This window comes from Diadema setosum, chromosome 4, assembly GCF_964275005.1.
Source record: "Diadema setosum chromosome 4, eeDiaSeto1, whole genome shotgun sequence".
NCBI classification, from domain to species: domain Eukaryota; kingdom Metazoa; phylum Echinodermata; class Echinoidea; order Diadematoida; family Diadematidae; genus Diadema; species Diadema setosum.
Window position 1 is genome coordinate 1,732,372 of NC_092688.1, and position 20,184 is coordinate 1,752,555.

At 39.7% G+C, this 20,184-nt stretch overlaps 1 protein-coding gene across 1 annotated transcript in view; it reads left to right on the top strand.

Moving 5' to 3' along the window:
* The window catches only part of LOC140227221 (neuronal acetylcholine receptor subunit alpha-3-like), an 81,091-nt gene that overhangs the window by 52,305 nt on the left and 8,602 nt on the right, over positions 1–20,184 (top strand). Inside the window, exon 2 of the mRNA XM_072307650.1 lies at positions 9,572–9,714. Within this exon, the coding sequence (XP_072163751.1) occupies positions 9,572–9,714 (143 nt within the window). The remainder of the gene's footprint in view (positions 1–9,571; positions 9,715–20,184) is intronic.

The following is a 20,184-nucleotide window of genomic DNA, read 5'->3' on the forward strand; positions in this document are numbered from 1 at the left end:
CATATATATATATATATATATATATATATATATATATATATATGCAGAAAACATTGTTGAATATAGAGGGGGAGAGGGAGACAAAGAGATGAAGAATTAGAGAAGTACAGAGAGGATGAAAGAGAGGGAGAGAGAGGGAGAGAGAGAGGTAGCTCGCCGGATATGGTGCATGGAAGATGAGTAGGGGACGATAGATAGCTGGGCGAGTATTCCGCTCCATTTCCGCACTTGATCCGGTTGGTTGAAAGACCCGCGACAGATCACTGTGAATGACTTATGCATGCGTTTCCCGTGGCCCGCTCCAAGCCCACTCCCTTCCAGCGGAGACGTCGTGGCAGGCGACGTGGGGATAGAAGAACTGGTATCGATGTCCGAATTCAATCTGGTTCCTGGCCGATGTATGCGATGTATCGGGATCTAACCCCTTGGAAGGTCCCTTAAAGGAGGAGATCTCCCAGGGCGAATATGATTTTAAATGAAATCCACCATGATCATAAGATCGGTAACTCAGAAGCAAGGACTCTGAGAAACGATTAGAATTAAGCCAAAAATCACAAAACACATACATATTCACGGTTTCATCATACCACAACTTTTGGACAAGTTTAAACCCCTCAAACACACATACATATCAACAGTCACACACGCACATCCTCTTCGTCGTATAAACGTTATTGACAGTCTTAACTTGATGCATATAATACTTTTCAACTTCATACGCACACACACTGACATTCACATAATGTCATCCTTTCATCCTTTTTACCATATCGCACATAATCTCTAAACAATGACAACAAAGCTACCACTTCGACACCCCCCCCCCCCTACACACACACACACACACACACACACATAGAGACAAGCGTGCATACATACTCTAGTATTCATCTCTGGTATTATAACGAAGATTTTTTATCCTTTTCAGGGGTAGACATTAATGTCTTGCACTTTGAATACTGAATGCAGACAACAACGAAGTGAAGGAATGTGCAGTCAAGAAGGCTTTTCACGTAACGCAAACAGATGGTGGCAAATCCAAATTGGCCTCCCTTTTTCGATAGAAATAAAAGGTCTGCTTTGAAGGCAATAAAGAGACAAAATAGGAAAAAGAGAAACGGCATTCTACATTCTTTAATCAAATGAAGAAACTCCGTCCGTGCGGTTCTCTCGCCTGTTGATTACATCAATATGAACTGTTTGTCAGTCGTGTCACGTGACTCTTTAAATATTGGCGAGGGGGACAACTGGCGAAAGCGAAGGCGCGAAAAAATGACATGAAGAAAAGCTAGCCAACATTCTATTTGCATCAGAGACGCCCCAATTTCGTTCAATATTGGATTTCCTCACAGCCGTACTGAGTGTAGATTTGTGCCGTTGTGGAGCAGGAGCAGCGTTACGCCAAGCCCCATTGTCGTTTGTGATTCGAAGAGATGGGTCAAGTTGTCCGTGAACCGAATAACACTTGGTCGAGATGTTAACCGGCAAGGGGACTGCATCTTTACAGGCCCAGCTGTGTGCATGTCTGCAAAGATCATGTTTTTGTTTTGTTTTGTTTTTAGTTCAATTCAAAAGTTAGGAATTTTCCGCATTAAATATATATTCCAAATGAAATACAGTCATTTATTTTTATTTTCAAGACAATAAACATACAGTGTGCACATCCGAACATAATTGAGATATGCGTGTACAGATTGAAGAAAAGAATAAGAGAACACGTCAATTGGGAAAACCACTTGGGATACAGTGAATCAAATGATCTGACTGAATTATGGCGCATGTATTGGGAGTGTGAATGCAGAAGACTGTTGTCAAATAAGCATATAGCTTGAAGATAGATACGACAACCTTAAAAGAGAGGAAAAAAGAAATGGGCAAAAAAAGACCATGAGAACAGAAAAGAAAAAAAGTGAAAAAAAAAGAGAAAATAGAATAAAAAAGAATATGGGCAAAAAAGTAGAAAATCTTCCTCTTCTTCTTCTTCTTCTTCTTCTTCTTCTTCTTCTTTCTACTACTATTACTACTACTACTACTACTACTACTACTGCTACTACTACTACTACTACTACTACTACTACTACTACTACTTCTACTACTACTACTATTACTTCTTGTGGCATTAATTGATGATAAAGAAGATTTACAACCCTCACGTTTCTGTTTAATGTGAATCAGACGATATGATGTCGTCTGGCATTGAAGGTTATTATCTTGGGTCTGTGAGAGTCTTCGGTATTCGTCTACTTTTGATAGCGTTCATTATCTTTATTGCAGAGTTATCTACCGTCAAGTACATACACATCACTCATCTAGCGCACTGCAGATTCGTGTCCTATCTCATTAATGATCCACTATTAGTTTCGGCTTATTTTTTGTTTTATTTCAGCACAGCACCTGCGTCAGCCCTAGTCTGATATTCAGCAGGCCTTTACCCGATAAGGTACAGACCCACACTCATAATATTCACATACGGTAGCTGCAAAACACAATTCAGATTCAGAAAGCCAACAACAAGATGAAGCTCTTCCAGAATTCACGGAGCATTTTTCGTTATAATGTCATCTTAAACAAGTGATCCGACTGAGAACTATACAGACTAATATCACTGAAAGAGTCCATGTGTTGGAGACAACAAATTATTAAGCCATACAAACGTCATGTGTGTTGGTCTGTTTGTCTGTATGTCTGTCTGTCTGTCTGTCTTTGGCTGAGTGCACGATATAAGATATTAGCTTATACGGTGTTTTCAATGTATAAAACGATTTAGTGCAGTTTACGATGAGCCATCGACACCGAAGCGCAAAAATCAAGCATGATGATATTCCTAATGATCTACTAGTATACGTATTTCTGCAATTTCTTTGTCTGAATTTCCAGATCATTACGTCAAATCCAAAATATTCAACGTTAAAGACGAGATTGCGATGACGCAGTACCTATACTGCCGTTTATACTATCGCTATTTCAAAAGGATTTTCAGACTTCTGAGCCGGTTTGGTGAAAATTGATGCAGAAAATATTAAGATGATTATCTCCGCAATAAAATTGAGAAGTTTGTGTTTTTAGGATTCCATGAATTCTTAACATTCATAATTCGTCCAATCTCTGATATTTTTTGGACTTCAAAACCACAGTACTTTTGAAATCTTTCTTGAAGTTTTTTTTTTTTTTTTTTGGGGGGGGGGGGAGGAGGTAGGATCTACCGATGGCCTCTTTGATAACATTTTTTAATCAAATTTACACCACTCAAACAAGAATCAAGGCACACATCTGCATAATTGCAAGTTTTATGTAGATAGGTCTACATCCTTGTGACAAACTCTTCGTCGCCATTCGGTTGTGTTACTATCGCATGCCATCAAGAATTTGTTTTCATAACATTTCGTTGGTGAGAACTGCAGACTAGCAGCGCGCTTTGACAGTGCACTATTATCATCTATGAAAAACCTTCAAATATTCTACGGGTTAAATCCATACCGGAATTATCGATTGCTCATACCTGTAACGTAGGGTAGAAAGCGAGGTGCGTGGTGACGTGAATTACCCGTATTCACAATCACACCTCAGATGGAGCGCGCCAATATTGACGCAGACGACCAGTTAGTCGCACCATCTTCTGGCGAACGCCTGTTCTTCCTCTTACCTTTTTAAAGTTCCTTTTTTATGTGTGTGTGTGTGTGTATGTGTGTGTGTGTGTGTGTGTGTGTGTGTGTGTGTGTGTGTGTGTGTGTGTGTGTGTGTGTGTGTGTGTGTGTGTGTGTGTGTGTGTGTGTGTGTGTGTGTTGCTGGGTGACTTTTGTTTTTGAGGAGCGGATGTAGCGCTATCTTGTCTTTTTATCTATATAGTAGTATGTTAGTAGAACACTGAGTTCTGAAGCGTTGTAATTTGGTTTCAGGAAATGTCGTTTAAAAGGAAAGTATCGTTTAATTCACTTTTCATACTGAACTGTGTCCAAATTATATCGGGGTTTTAGGCAAAAGGGAGAAAATTAACATAATACTACCTCCAAATAAGGGGATTATTGAGGAGTCTATGCACGGCATTCAGCTTAACGCACAACTTCTCATCTTTCATGATACAATTGGAGTATCTCCTGCTCTATGGAGTACATTCACCTTTTTTCGCGAACTTCTTTTCTTATATCAATGTGAATTGAAAGTGGAAGCTAAAAGGAGCGGAATGTTGCCTAAACTCGATGGAAGTGTGTCATCTGTAATATTTTGAAAGGAAATAAAAGAAAACATAATCAAAACAAGCCTCGATGTTTTCCGAGGAGGATGGTCATGACAAAATTTCGAGAGTCGGGATGACATACGCTTAAAGGTTGTCTCATGTTTTTCACGCTTTTCAATCAACTTTCACCAAAAAAAAAAAAAAATCTCTATCAGATTGTATGTAGAATTAGAAGGCTCTGAATCATATCTTACTCGTTTCTTTGTTTCTTTGTTTGTTATCTTTTATTGATCATGGCAATATGTCATTTTTCTTAAAAAAATCAACCAAATATACAACCAATAATATTATTGCTTAACCTCTTTCTGAAGTCAGAATATCGAGTGTGAAGTTTCACTGAATCTAATTTATATTGGATCCTAATAGTAGGTGTACAGAGAGAGGGATGATTCGATTAACTTGATTGTGATGCAAAATAAGACCAAAGTGATATTTAATCTTACTTTGCATTCATAATGTGATCCTTTATAACACCTGTCCGAAGATATTTATTACGCTGCATAGCAAATAAGGGTCATTTATTTTCCGTTCATGCTATACCTTCATATCAAAGATTATCATCAAGTAAATTAAAGAAAAAAAAAGGTATAACTCTTGAAAGAGCACGTAAACAAAAACTTTTACCTGTAAATTGTCCTGATGATAAGTGGCATTCAACAGGGAAATCAGTCTATTTACGACGATTATCGTGTTTAGACTTCAAATAATTCTTCGCCATTTTGGAAAGAGGGAAGACCTTTAGCAAAGAGGAAGAGAGAGAGGAAGAGAAGGGGAGAGGGAAAGGTGCTAATGGAAACTGGCTTAAACTGGATTATTAAGGAAAGCAGAGCAAGGAAATTTGGTTTCATCTGAAATAATCTTGCCCTCCAGGAAAGAAAAATGAGCCTCGGCATTTGCGAAGAAAGAGAGAACGAGAGAGAGAGAGAGAGAGAGAGAGAGGGAGATATGGAAGGAGAGAGAGAGAGAGAGAGGCAGAGACAGAGAGGAGAGATAAGAGGAGAGAGAGAGAGAGGGGGGATAAGAGTAGAAAATATATAATCCAATAAAACTCGACTGCCCAAATAATTGACACAACTCGCGCATTAAGGTTGTTGCTCACCATCCTCACCTTACAAACACCAGAGGCCCGGTGGGGGAAGAATCCGATGGTCATTATTCGTGTTTAGCTTGAAGTCATATAATACCTGTACAGGAAGGAATACTTTGGGTGTGTCATGAGTGTTCTTTCGACCTAAAACACTTAGCGAAAACAAATTCAATTGCAGGGGTGCGAATTTTGAAATAACACTCGATTCCACGGAGCCACTTGCATGCTGGCTTGCTTGCTGGCTAGTCTGTTGCACAGAGAGCATTAAGTGGAAAAGCAGTTTGTTTCAAAAACATTTGTTAATATTGTTTATATACATGTACAATGTACAATATACTTCCATGGAATTCTCAAAAGTGAGAAACTATGAGATTCTAGAATCATTGAGATAACTAATGTTCACTGTGTCTTTCCTTCCATAACACAACCATGTCCCCTTTCGCGATTGTACCGAACTTTAAATGACGTCATTAAGACTTCTAACAAGTGGTTCTAATATAATGGTTCGTACCATTTCACATTACACTGCATTATCTTATAATATGATATACCTGTGGCATGTTGGAAGGTTTTGAGATGATCTGACGAACTTTTGCTTTTCACGTATTTCGTTGATCTTGGCTCAAATTTATGCCTTGCTGTGGCAATAAGAAGATAGGGTAAAGAAAGAAGAATTCTTCCTTCGACTTCTCATTATAGCATCTCCACACGAAATAAAGCAACAAGAGTCCGACTTAGCTAACACAAGTTATTCATTATCAATCTCTAAAGATAAGACATTGTAATAGATACATGTAATGGTGTCTTGCATTCGATCAATTATCTCTGTTATTTACTGGAAAATACTTACAATGTATCTCATTCACATGTTTTGTACATGACTATACTTCACAATGCTATCGCTTATGCTTATCTATTTTGTGTAATGTTATGTCATCATTTTAAATCACTTCACATGTTACTCTTTGTCCTTTGTGCCTTTGAAATTTTTATTTAATTTGTATCTAATTAAATGCAAAATTAAAACAAGCAAACAAACAAACAAGCATACAACAGTTCCCGATTTCTCTCTCTCTCTCTCTCCCTCCCTCCCTCTCCATCACTCTTCGTTTGTCTGTTGGTTTATTTGTCTGTCTGTCTGTCTCTCTCTCTCTCTCTATTAATCTCAAACTCAAAACTTATTTATACAAAACAGGTTATATGTTTGTCATGTTTGTTGAATTAAAATTTATTAATGCAACTTTCTCTGATGTATTGGCAACTCTGACCCCTTATGTACGTATAAGAAAAAGTTGTTGTAGAGTAAAATATAGAATTTGGTAAATTGCAATTTTGCTGTTATATTTTGTATTGTGGTATAATTTGTTTGTAAAGCGCACTGAAATTGTTTTCAAGTCTGAAATGCACTGTATAAGAATTTGCTATTTTTACTTATTATTCATTAATTTTCCTGTCTACCTTTTTACGGGGAGGGGCAATATCAAATTCGTCGAAACTCTACAAACGTGACTTAAAGATAAAAGCGAAATAACTGGTGACGTCAGGATGAAGTCAATAATTAACAAAGTTAGGAAGGAGCCATCTCCACACGGCACTTAAATGAGCGGGTAACATTTCTGAACACTCCGAAAAAAAAAAAATGTGTCGTCTGGATATAAACGTTTGATTTTCTTACATTATGTATAGACAGGATAGAGTCATTTGACTAATTCTCCTCTTTTGTAAGAGGGACTCGTCGCCAGCTGAATCGCCGTTAAATCTTCCGTAGCACATTTGCGGCGACACAAGATTAAGGTTAGCACCTTTTTAGTCTACAAAAGTTCGTTATGTTCAATCGTACCCCGCTAGCAGTAACTGGTGGTGAAACAAACTGACTGTGGTGTTTGCCGAGTTAGTTGTGACATTTGCATTGGAATGCATGAAACCAAAGATTATTCTCTGCGATCGGAAACGCAAAGGTCTTAGTTTATGTATTCATGTTTCTACTTGGTATAGTTAAATGCTGTGCTTTCATGTAATCACTGAGTTTATTTTCCCGGAGGTTAGCTACAATAAGAATACATTGCCTTCACTTCGCGAAATTTCACCTTTTTATCCGCCACCTTGGTCTGTCATATATTCATGCTGTTGGCATTTTCCTATGTACGTGTATGTATGCTTTGTTAATTGAAAATAAATGATTAAATAAACTTACACTTAAGTACTATACTCGTGTTCACCTATCCCAGTCCATTTTGACGTGGCATTGATCAAAACCTTTTCTTGCTTTTGTTTTTATCAACACGGAATGTCACTACTTCTAGTTTTCAAGAAGGAATATTTATGCATATATACCCTCTTTTTTTTAATCCAGCTAATGTGCATATTACGACCTTCCCCCATACAACAAAGTTATTCCCCGAATTGAAAAAAAAACCCGACAAGTATACAGTTAGCATCACCTTGATCACGTGACCAAATCATTTTTTCAGATGCCCAGGGGACCCAATATTCGATGATTTATCGACAGTCTGGCTGTCGTTATACCTTGTGAATCATCTTCTGATGCTGTCAAGAAACTAGTGACGTCATTTCACTTTTACTTGAATATAGAACTTTCCTGAATGACAAATTTCTCGCATGTAACACTAAAATTGAAGGTTATATGCTCAGACGTTATAGTCATCAGATAAAGATGACGCTCTCGGTAAACTAGAATGCTATGTTGTCCCCCCCCCCCCCTCCATTTTAAGGTTAATGATGATTTCCCATACCATATTCAAAACATTAATAACTATTGTACAACGTGAGCATGGTGAAGAGAAAGGAATCGATGTTCTGTAATATCACTTTTGCAAAGTTTCCAGCAATGACACTTATACGTTTTATGTGGAGAATGATGTACTCTGCAAGCGAGCCTCGTTCCTGTGTGTGTGCGTGTGTGTGTGTGTGTGTGTGTCTGTGTGTGTGCGTTTGCGTGTGTGTGTGTGTGTCTGTGTGTGTGCGTTTGCGTGTGTGTGTCCCTTATGTGTATCTCTATTTGTGTATGTGTGCGAGCATGTGTGTATGTGTGTCTCAGTGTGTGTCTGTGTCGTAGGAGTGTCTATCGTAAGACAAGCCGGATGTAGCCTGACAACGCTTACTTCATTTGGAATTCTTGTCCCGTGGATGTGGAGAGCCGCCATCTCCGCTAAACGTGGATCAACAAAATGAAGGCTTCGAGTGTTGTTAGTGTTCGTACTTATGGTGGCGGGAGGAGGAGAGAAGAGTTTGAGTGAGAGAAAAAAAAAGTTGAAGAAAATAGTGCCCCTGACAGTTTCCCTGAAATCAGACCGATGAAATTCCCCCTCTTTACAAAGGTGCGATCAATTCCTATAGTCAGATCTAAATTCACCTTTTACTGCGACTTCACTTTTTTGAATGTATCTTATGTAAGATGAATATGTTTGGGCATTTTTTTTTTTTTGGGGGGGGGAGCTAGTGTGTGTGTGTGTGTGCCACACATCTGTGACAATAGCGAGCTTCAGCTCTGCGACGCGAACGCTAAGACGACGCAGCCTCCCGGGTTGAACAATGGAAACAGCTGCCTTGCGCATGTGCAGAACACCATTTTTAGCAAAGATAGTAGAGATATAAGATACGAAGGCGCGCAATAAAGATGGACACAAAATGGCTACCCTACATGACGATACAAAAGAGAGCTAAGTACAAACTCAGTACACCTAGAAACATCATACATTTCCAAAAGTAGTGGTATTCTTGTCATCTTAAAAAGATTTAAAAATTATAGTCGTAGCTTTTTTTCGATGAAGGGGATAATTTTGACGAACGAGATTTTAGAGTAATAAGGATTATTTCGTGGAGGTAAAAATTTGGCAACAACATGATCTCACAATCAAAAACGCTTGATAAACAACAACAACATCTGCAAAGACAGAGCGTCTCAGGCAAAGACACACATCACCTGAGACGCGCTGTCCATGAAGCCGCTGCTGTTGTTTATCAAGCGTCAAGGCAGCGCGTCTCAGGTGATGTGCGTATACGCTTGAAGACCGCGCGCTGTCCATTTGTTTTGTACAGGATTAGCGCGCACTTTCGTGTCTTATTTATTAAGCGTCTTTGATTTTTAGCCTATGTAACGTCGTCTTTAGCGTTCGCGTCGCAGATCTAAAACTCGCTGATAGTGAAAATGAAACGCGTAGATCAACAATCTAGAAGAATGCATGAGATGGTGTACATTTATCATTGTTTGTCTCCCTCTACCGTTACAGGCTGCCATGGATCGGTGGAAGAAGAGAATTTGCTAAAAGATCTTGTGATCGAGGCGTACGAGTCCAACGTTCGCCCGGTTCGTAACGAGTCCGAGGCATTAACCGTCTACATGGGACTGTCCATATCACAGATCATAGACGTGGTACGTATTGAAGAGTACGCAATGTGCAAGAAATCCCTAGCCTAGTTGGCCCATAGGTATAATATGACATGAAAAGATAGGGAAAATGCTACGCCGAATGACAGTTATCAGGCGTATGTCTTTCTCTTTCCCATTTCAATAAATTGGATGATTGTGTTTGTAGCCATTAGTCAGTGCTCGCATTCCGCTTTCCATCTGTACGTTTTTGATTCTATACTGTAGCACCATTTTTTTAACTTAGTATTTCAAGTTCTTACGATGGCAACATGTTGTATTATTCTTGTCAGAATAAAATACACCAAATTAAAGGGATTGTACAGTATTGGAAGAGGTAAGCATTCAGCTTTAACTTTTTGTGAGATATTTGGAAACCACTTAATGAAATGTTATGGAGCATACAATAGTATTCTAGAATTGCATGTTCTTTCATATTTCATTTGAGGTTTCTTATTATCAAAAAAAAAAAACCATCAAAGAATACTGAAAACTTGAAGTCCCATCTCAACCGAATCTCTACCATCCCTTTAAATCAAACAAAATGAATATCATGTTCAACAATCATACGTAAATGAGTCGAAAATGTGATAACTCGAGATAACTTATCATTCAGAGAACATCCATCTATTATAAGCAAGTTGTTTGCCGACGATCTCTAAAATACCGCAGACCGTTTTGTCAGGAAATAACTGCCTCCGAAGGCACCAAGCCGAGGAGAGCTGCTTCATTAATTCCAACTTCAAACCAGCATCCTCCAATCAGGAAAACCGCTCTCCCCTCCAAAGCATGGCTCTAAAAGCACTCCGAAAGATTGATCAGTAGCTCTCGAGCAAATCCGACTTCAAATCAAGACCGAGTGTTTAAAGAGGATAGAGGACCAGAAGAAGAAAGAAGGGGTGGGAAACACGCAAGAGACCTATGAACAGCTTGAGAAAAAAAAAGGGGGGGGGGAGACGAAATCATGAACAAATACCACTTAGGCACGAACCCTTAATGACTACCAAAGATTTCTAGGAACAAAAACAACGTCAATGGCGACCTTATGCTTATGAGAACAGGCAGACTTTCCACCCGCCAGCATTCCTGGGGTGTTTCATTGCACCCCCTCTAGACATCGATCAAAATCTTGTTACAAAAATCACCATTTCGTAGGATAAAATGACCTGTTTGCCATCTTCTAGTCATCATGTTTTTATATAGATAGATTGGTAAATAAATACATGGATGGATAAATAAATAGATATAGTAGAGAGCTGTCCTATGTTTTCTGATTTGAATAACAGTTCCACAAAATACACAGCCCCACTAATGAAAGAGTGGGGATTGTTCGTGGAGAGCACACGTGAGGTGGGTATAGATGCACAGTATAATAAGGCATACTACTTGTCTTGAACTCCCCGCGAAGGGAGTCGTATAGTACTTTTCCTTGTATTCCTTGGGGATGTTTGTCATGTGTGTTTTGTTTTAATATTGCATAATTATATCACTCTTCATTTGAGACCAAACTCTCCCTCACCGATTCTTTATTACGCTGACATTTCGAATCAATCGCTTGGTGAGAATTTTCGCGCAGTTCAAATGAAACAATATATCGTTTGCAGCTGTAATCTACAAAATACTCCTCAACTCATACTTGTGAAAAGGTGACCAACTTCGCGCGCCAAAACTGTGTCCAATAACACTGTCACAATTTTGTTTTCTCTTATTTGTATTAGACTTTGGCCTCTCTCATTCTCTCTCTCTGGATTTCTTCTACTTATTCTCTTCCTGCGATCACTAGCAAGTCATGGAATGCATGCGGGATAAGAAGAGCATTACTGCGTCATATTGTTGCTAGATCTACATTTTGATAATAAAATGATATTGTCTTAAAATCGTTCTTGATGTAATTCTTGGACTCGGTATTGAGACTTACTCATGTTTCTTTAACCTGTCGTCATCTGTGGGGAAAATGTCACGCTCGTGCGGTTGCGTGTGTTAATAGCTTCAACTCACTGCAACTCCATTATGAATGCATCACGTAAGGTACCCGGACACCTAAAGGTACACACTCAGGCATGCAGGCGGGAAAGCATGATCAGTACCATAGGGGCATGTGGACACACTTTTTCGACGTCATTGGCATTCGCAACAACCGTCAACTTGAGGCAATGTTAACAGTGGGACAGATTTATGGGTGACCTGATGCTTTAGACATTGTCGTACGTGTATCCTTCCCGGCCCGCAACCCTTTCGCAGACGGAATGCTGAAGTATCTGCCGCAAACGAGAGTTGGTAGAAAGGGTACGTGTCAGCAAGCATGTTTGCCACCCGCTGTGTGTTCCCGCCTTTTCTCGCACTCACGCGGTTAACTCTCGAAATAATCCAAGTGATTACGTTTTGACAGTTTCAATTCACACGATGATAATGATGCTGGTCATTTCTTTTTTCTTCCATATGCAGCCTAAACAATGTACCTTCGAATAGTCTTCATAAAAGTAAACATTACGTTACGACCAGACCATGAAGGCACGAAGAGAGCGAATATCTAGAACTCTTAGAGCTCGAGAGGTGCCATGTTTCATGGTAACCGCCCGCTATTTATCTGTTAAGTGACTGTTATTGACAGGATTGAGACACGGGGATGCTGAGGCATCCTAACTTGATTCCACTCGACCAATCGGGCTAATTAAGATGCTCTTGGCAGCTGCGCGGTATCGTGTTATAAACAAATGCGCGTCATTTTGACAATATTCGATACAATGAACATATACATTACGCGACGAGGACTATCGCGCGCGTACGACACGCAGACTGGCCGGTTATCTCGCTGTATCATCCTCTGTATAATGTTTGGCCGCGTGTCTCTGATACCGCATCTGTTGGGAGGGATGTGGTTATCATATCGAATAAACAACTGTCTGCAAGGACATTCTTCCCCTTCGGTTAGGTTAAAGCGGATAACTGTCCAAACTAAAGCCTTCTGATCAAAGTAAAGCCATTGGCACGTCACCTTTTCAAGGATACAAGAACAGAAACAAAGTGAGAGAAAGAAATAAGACACAAAACTAAGTCAACATAAAGTCAGTGAGTTTGCAATACTGAGCAAAATTGTAAGAGCAAAATACATACTCTTTTATATTATTTTGCCCAAACAGCTGCCAAAGGAATCGATAGTATATCGAATGAGATTTCGTTGTGACGAAATAATCTCTTCATTTCCTCTTCCCACCTTCCTTCTGAGTTACCCACATAATAATTACAAGCGTAGTATTTTGATTTGGTACCTCCGTTTTTAGTAGAATATATTCATAAGTGTGCCTGTACAACATGTCTCGTCTTGTATTGATCATAGACATGAGCATACTGTGATTTTTACTTCTTCAAATGCATGTCCAATTTCACTAATTACTTTGCTTATTTTGTTGAAAAATGAAAAAAAAGTTTGAATTGAATTAAATTGAATTGAATTGAATTGAATTGATTGAACTGAACTAAACTGAACACATCAACTTTCTGTTACAACCTCTCTTTTCTTTGCGGGTCATTCTTTAATACTATAGGTAAGGCCGCCCTCTATCCAGACAGTATCACATGGCTCAATCGCGAGCAGCTACTTCTATCGAAATAAAATCGAAAAGTTCTGTCCACGGAATGAGACCATGACCTAAGTGGGCTCAAATGACCACAAGAAGCCCTTATGTATGGCCTATTTAGCAGAGGGTCAGTTTATACTGGAGAGGGTGGTTCGATCGTACGATGGATAAGGAAAGTAAAGTGGAATGAAAATTTTGGCAGCTGATCAGAAGTTCGTCTATGAATAGACAGAAAACATCAAGGTATATCGATATCAAAACTCGTGTATGCTGGAAAGCCCAATGGATCGTAATCAAATCGCCATGAATCGAATGTTATACCCATAAACTGTAAGCAGAAGCAGAATTTTAAACCTGTAGATTTTTGCTGGAATCACACAGCTAGCGATATTTTTTTTTCAATGCCTTCATCCCAGCAAAGGGGAAAACCTGCATTCCATTGAATATGCACCAGCAAGACCGCGTTGCTTTGGTTTTTTGGCGCGACCGCATGATTGAACGCAAAAGTTATTTCATCATGATCGAAGAGAAAATGAAAGACAAAAGAAGAGGGAAGTCTCCGCGGAACCTGTCGCGCTCGAAATGATTTCCGGCGCGATCGCGGCAACAACGATGCGGCTCCTGCCAGACCAAATATCGCACCGTCTTCCAGTTCGAGTTTGATAACCTATTGATTCAGCCTGGATCAACAAGGGGCCGGGCGTCATCAGCGGCGGAACGGTCGGAAGGCACTGAGCGCCGACCCCGTGGGGGCGGCCCCAATCGCCACACCTGCTCGGCTCGCGGCACGGAGCGTCGGCGCGAGCTCGCCTCGATTCGGCGACGTGCAGAGATCGATATTACCTTATTACAGGGCCGCAAATCAGGTCATGTAATTACGCTAGATGCAAGCAGACATCACACTACCAAGCGACTGTGCATGTGTGTGGGAAGTTTGCTGTTCCCATCACGTTTGGTATTCAGACTTAGGAATTTGGAGATTTAAAGGGGAAACACCATAAAGTGTGGTGTTGTTTTATCCACTCCATCACGCAGATTCATCTATTTCTAAATGAATCTCTCGGACAATAATCACATAAATTATATCAAGAAAAGAAGGAAGTCGGTAGACACGCATCAAAATTTTAGAATAGTTGCTCATTGCCCTTACCACTGCTTTTACCTATATGTAAACAAAGAACGCGCACTGCTTGGCTAAGCTGCAGAGTGTTTAACTAGATTGCAGTGTTTACTGTAAACAAGCGAATCTCAGTTCATGATTGTATAATGATAACATTACTTAAATGCTCAGTTATCGGTGAAGTCTTGAAATCGGCATTTCAAGCTGCCGGAAGGAATCTATAATATCGTACTTTTATATTTCAGATCAGTCTGAAGTCCTATGAATACATGAATTCAAGAGGATTTCCCTTTGATAATTTCAATTTCTTCTACGTGGTATTAGGATAACGATTCGTAAGTCAATGACTGAAGAAAAAATGGCGTAGTCTTTCTTGGATTCAGCAAGCCAGTTAAGGCAATGACTGCTAGGCCAAGAAGTGATGAAAACTCCTCTGTCTTGTAAGTAGCCTGCACAAGTCCGAAAGAAAAATAGCACGTTGTCACAATTTCTTGGCAAAAGAACCGACTGACCGAGAGAGAATCAAGCCTTCATGATGTATAGAAAAGGGGAAAATGAATGCGTTAATACCCAAACACTAAAACTACTAAAGAAGTTTCGAGATCATGTATCCGTAGTTTTAGAGACACTGTTTATCATTGTGGTGGTTCGATGTTGGAATAAAACGGTATTTCATTTTCAGATTAACGAATTTTCCGAATAATTTTTTTTTTTCATTTTTGGATCAACAAGACTTCGTGATGTTAACAAATATTATGTCATTTTTGGATCAATAAAGCTGAATTTGGGTTAACTACAACCTTCGGAATAACATTGCAATATGAACCGAATTAACGAGCATCGAGGTACATGTATACAAAATTTGTGTGTTCCGGAATAACGAACCTTTAGGAATGACGAACATCACCCTTTTTTTCATAGATTGATACTTAAACGAAATCAGAGCCTCTGGTAGCACAAGGAACCGTCTACCTGGGGGGTGTTTCATAAAGCTGTTCGTAAAGTTACGAATGACTTACGAGCGACTGGTGATCAGTTCTTGTGCTGAATTGTGGAAATTCTGATAACTATAGCACATCAGAACTGATCACCAGTCGCTCGTAAGTTGTTCGTAACTTTAGGAACAGCTTTATGAAACAGGGCCCTGAAATGTTTCGAAGTTTAAGTATTGTTAAACAGTTCAAGGAATAGTATAGTTTTGGTTGAGATGGGGATTAAGATTTAACTTTTGGGAAAATAAGCAACCTACATAATGAAACACTAAAGATCCTAAGACTGTAAGGGAAATTGAAAATATACTTTTATTATTGAAAAAAAAAGAAGAAGATGCGACCCACCTTTCAGGATCCCTTTGCTTTGCTTCGGTTTGTCTTTGGATGTCTCAGCCATTTCAAAACCGATTTTTATCAAATAAACTTTTAATCCCTCTTAGAATTGTGTGCTCATAAAATTTCTTATAAGCGGTTTGTAATTATCTCGCAAAAAGTTGGAACTTGAATCCCCATCTTAAGAAAGACGATATCATCGCTTTAAAGTCAGATGTTACGATCAAAGGAAGAAGGAAATCTTCCTAGACACTGCAATGCGGCGGGGCTCTGCTCCACTACTCACCATTGCTCACTATATCCCATTACTGGCCACTTCAAAACGTCTTGATTTCAAGATTCTGAAAGTGCGTAACGCTGGAGATGTTTTCCATCTATTCATAGCCGCCATTTTTCATTCCACTGTCTTTTTCCACAGCCATCGTACTACCAAAAAGACAGTATAAAGTGACCCTCTTGTGAAGAAGGCCATGCGTATTATCTTAAGGGCCTCTTGTGGTCATTTGAGCCCACTTCCGTCATGGCCTCATTCCTTGGACTTCACAAACTGGTCTTGAGCATAAAATTAAAGTGTGAAGAGGGTATTCTGTTGTGTTGTGATATCTCGTTGCCAAAGCCGTGCGTTTGTCATGGGCGCTTCGAGGCAAATCAGTTGCCGCTTGTCTCTTTAGAAACAGGGTAAGTTATTTATCGGGAGGTTTGGATCACATGAAAGTTGGATCTGATAAACTTTGAGACAGAAACTGTTAAATACCTTCGAGAATGACATGGGAAATTTTAGAAGATTTGACTCACATTCTTTGCGTTGTATAAAGGTTGAAGACAATGGTGTATCCACCAGCCATATTATGTTATATTGATGTTCTGCGAAATTGATGGTATATTGACATCGTTTTTGATGGACTGTTTTGACATCGATGTTAGTTTCATAATGACTCACTAAAGGTTGGTTTAAGCACTTTAAGAATACGCAGCATCCATATACTCCCTAGTTAATAATTTTCAATTCAGTTGAATTAATTCGTTGGCTTTTTTTGTGGCCACTAAGGGAGATTGACGCTTGTACGCAAGCAAAACCGACCGACCGACGGACCGACGGAGGGCGGGGAATTAAAAGCTCAGTCGGTAGCGCGTCTGCCTCACGATCATTAAAGGACCCCGGTTCGATTCCCGGGTCGCACTGAGCAATGTTGTTTGTAATCATACCGTCCCCTCTATTAAGAGGCAAAACACTCTGTCCCTCGGAAAGGACATAAAATGGAGGTCCCGTGCGTTAGAGAGTCACAACTCATGCACGTAAAAGATCCCACCTCATTTATTCATCGCAAAGAGCAGGGTGTTTAACCCGGTGAAGTGGTCCCGCTTTACATCCCGCTGGACCCCATATGGAAGACCAGCTATTGCAGCTGAATGTGGGCTGTCCAGCCATCTTCTCAGATGGAAATGAAACAAACAAACGAGGATACAATAAAGTACCTTGCCTAGGGGTACAAGCACTGCAGTCAGGAGATTTGAACCACGGACCTCATGATTGACAACCCATGGTCTGATCCACTGAGCCAAACCAGTTACTCGTGATCCTCCCCAACTATCTGGCTATTAGCATTTGGCTATTCTCTGATCACGCATCGGGAATAGAGTGTCTAAAGAAACAATGTATCACGTGACCACGTCTCTCTTTTTTGTTTTCTTACAGAAGATTGAGGCAATGTTACGTTTACAAAGCAACTTGCTCCTACAGGTCAGATTACACACACACACACGCACATGCACAGAGACACACACACTGGCAAGCTTTCTTTCTGTGACGTGTCCCGTTCCTTGCGACACATTCCTAGAGGGAGATATTGGATTGTGCTGTCTGGAAGGAAACACGAGTGCTAGGTATTCGGTTGCTAACAATCTATACACGCTGACGCACAAAATGCGAGTCTTTCTTCTCAACAAACTTTCTCTTTGTGACTAGTACATGCAATGAGGAGCCACGGCATCTCGTCCATCTGTTGACTCGCCTGCTAATATTAAGGGCAAATTCGACCGCCGCTATCTCAACGGAAGGTGACGATAATCAAACATTCACTGCCTGGCGAAAGGAATGAGTGAATGTTCTGAACCAGCACGGAGCTGGGAAGCGAATATGCCGAATGAAAATCGAAATGTTTGTACACCATTTATACTTTAGTGATTGCCTTTTTTTTTAGTATGCGGACATGAATCACTTCAATAACAAGCATGCAATGGTGAAATGGATATCATTTATAACACACACAAAAAAAAAAAAAATGAGAGGATTCATGCAGACTTATAGAAGCTTGGATTACGTTGCCGGTATTACTCTCATTCACTGATTCTGGTGGTTTTGTAAAAGCATTTGGGTTAGCGAATTAAGTGCTCATATGCATTATGAAGCTTCTATAAAAAGAAAAAAAAAGCATTTAAAAGTCGCGCAATAACACCGAATGTGCAGTCATAAACGTTTTGATAACATTTAGCATAACTAGGTCAGGTTTCAGTTTCAGTCTCTCCTGCGTGCTTGGCAAGTAGGCCATATATGATATCATAATAACAAAAAGTTCATTTCGACCGTATTGAATATTGTTGCAAAGGGAAGCTATTCTTGTTATTATAACCATTTTTTTTTTTTTGGGGGGGGGGGATCTTAGTTCCAGTACAATGTTTGTCAACCTTTCGCAAAGCTGTCGTTGATGACGCTATGCCATCAAACTTTACAACAAACGAGCACTGATCTTCCATATTGCTGCATATAACATGCCTATGCTGTACTGAAATTCGCATGCTCCTATACTTAAAGGGATCGTATAGTTTTGGTTGAGACATAATTTCAGGCTTCTAACATTTTTGTTGAGATAATGAGAAACCTCTTATGAAAAATTAAAGAGCATGTAATTCTATGAAAAAAATCAACGTTTATTTGATGAAAATTGGTTTTGAAATGGCTGAGATATCCAAAAAAGAGCGATTCTAATAAAGTGTGGGACCCACACGATAGCTTTGTTTTACTTTATTTTTGGATGTTTCAGTCATTCGAAACCAGATTTTCATCAAATAAACTTTGAATTCCTCTTAAAATGGTATGCTCTGTACTATGTCATAAGTGTTTTCTGGGTATCTTGCAAAAATTTTAAAGCCCAATTCTCATCTCCACCAATACCATATCATCCCTTTAAGAACTTCAGAATCGATGATCTCGTATAAAAACGTGCTTTCGGATATTGCTTATTTTCTGCCTGGTATGAATTGTAATCATCTTATTCCCTGTCTTAAGCTCGTTTCATCGTAAAGATACGTTTTAATGTTTCAGAAACGTATAAGTAATCATAGTAATACAAGTATTACAATTGATTCTTTGCTGCAGCCTCAAATAATAATCATTCCAAAGTAGGCAACATAATTGTATTGGGGTATTTTTCTCTCTGTGTTTGTGTGTGTGTGTGTGTGTGTGTGTGTGTGTGTGTGTATGTTCACGCATTTTTAGAGAATTTTTGTTAAAAACTGACAAGACCCTCGAATTTGACTCTCTTATTCAAGATCATTATCTGCTGCATAGGGATTCTCTTACTATTACGTTTGCATAGGCGGCAGCCTGAGCAACTTCATGCGCAGAAACCCTTTTATACCGATTCTTGATTCTCTTGAGTGTCATATCATGCATAAATTAATGTTGGTGTAGCGTTTTCAACTTTAGATGTGAACATACTCTGCCGAGTATGGCGTTGTACATACCAAACTTCTTGGCTTCAGCGAAGGTGATTCAAAGAAGGAAAGAGAGGTGGAGAATTGAGAAGAATGGGAAAACTCGCTCTCTTCCTCTCTCTCCCAATATACAGCATTTTGGAGGATTCGATACAAGACAACCCAATATCGCTTTTCAATAGAGGAGGCGCCTTGGCGGAATTAATCTCCGTTGCGTTCGCTTGGTTAGCGCGCCAAACGTGTACAATTAGAAGAGCGGACTCGTCGGTATTATAATCAGCATAAACAAATTAGGGCCCAGTTCGACACAAAAATAGCCCCGCGCCTGCGTGGCAAGGTTCGATCCGCGCGTGTTGTTTCAGCCGACACTTCCCGGGGGTGAACACAAGATTGCCCCGTAATCACTCTCCCGCGACCCACTGTAACTTGTTTTCTTTGCAAGCCAAGGGACTGTCATTCCTCCCATCTAACAGGCCCGCCCTCATTTCATTCTCGTCGAAGAAAAATACCGTTCTTATGGTGGAAAAGGCGAGAATTGCACGCACACATGGTCTACGGTACAGGATATATAAGTTTTCACGCACGTAAAATCAATAGATATTTTAGGGTCGTATACAATGTAGTATTGAACGTGAACGGGTACTGTGAATGTTTATGACAATTTGCTCATTGACATCGTAACAATGAAGTTATATGAGCAAACGTGAGAATCGGGTACCTTTAACATGTTTTAAAATTT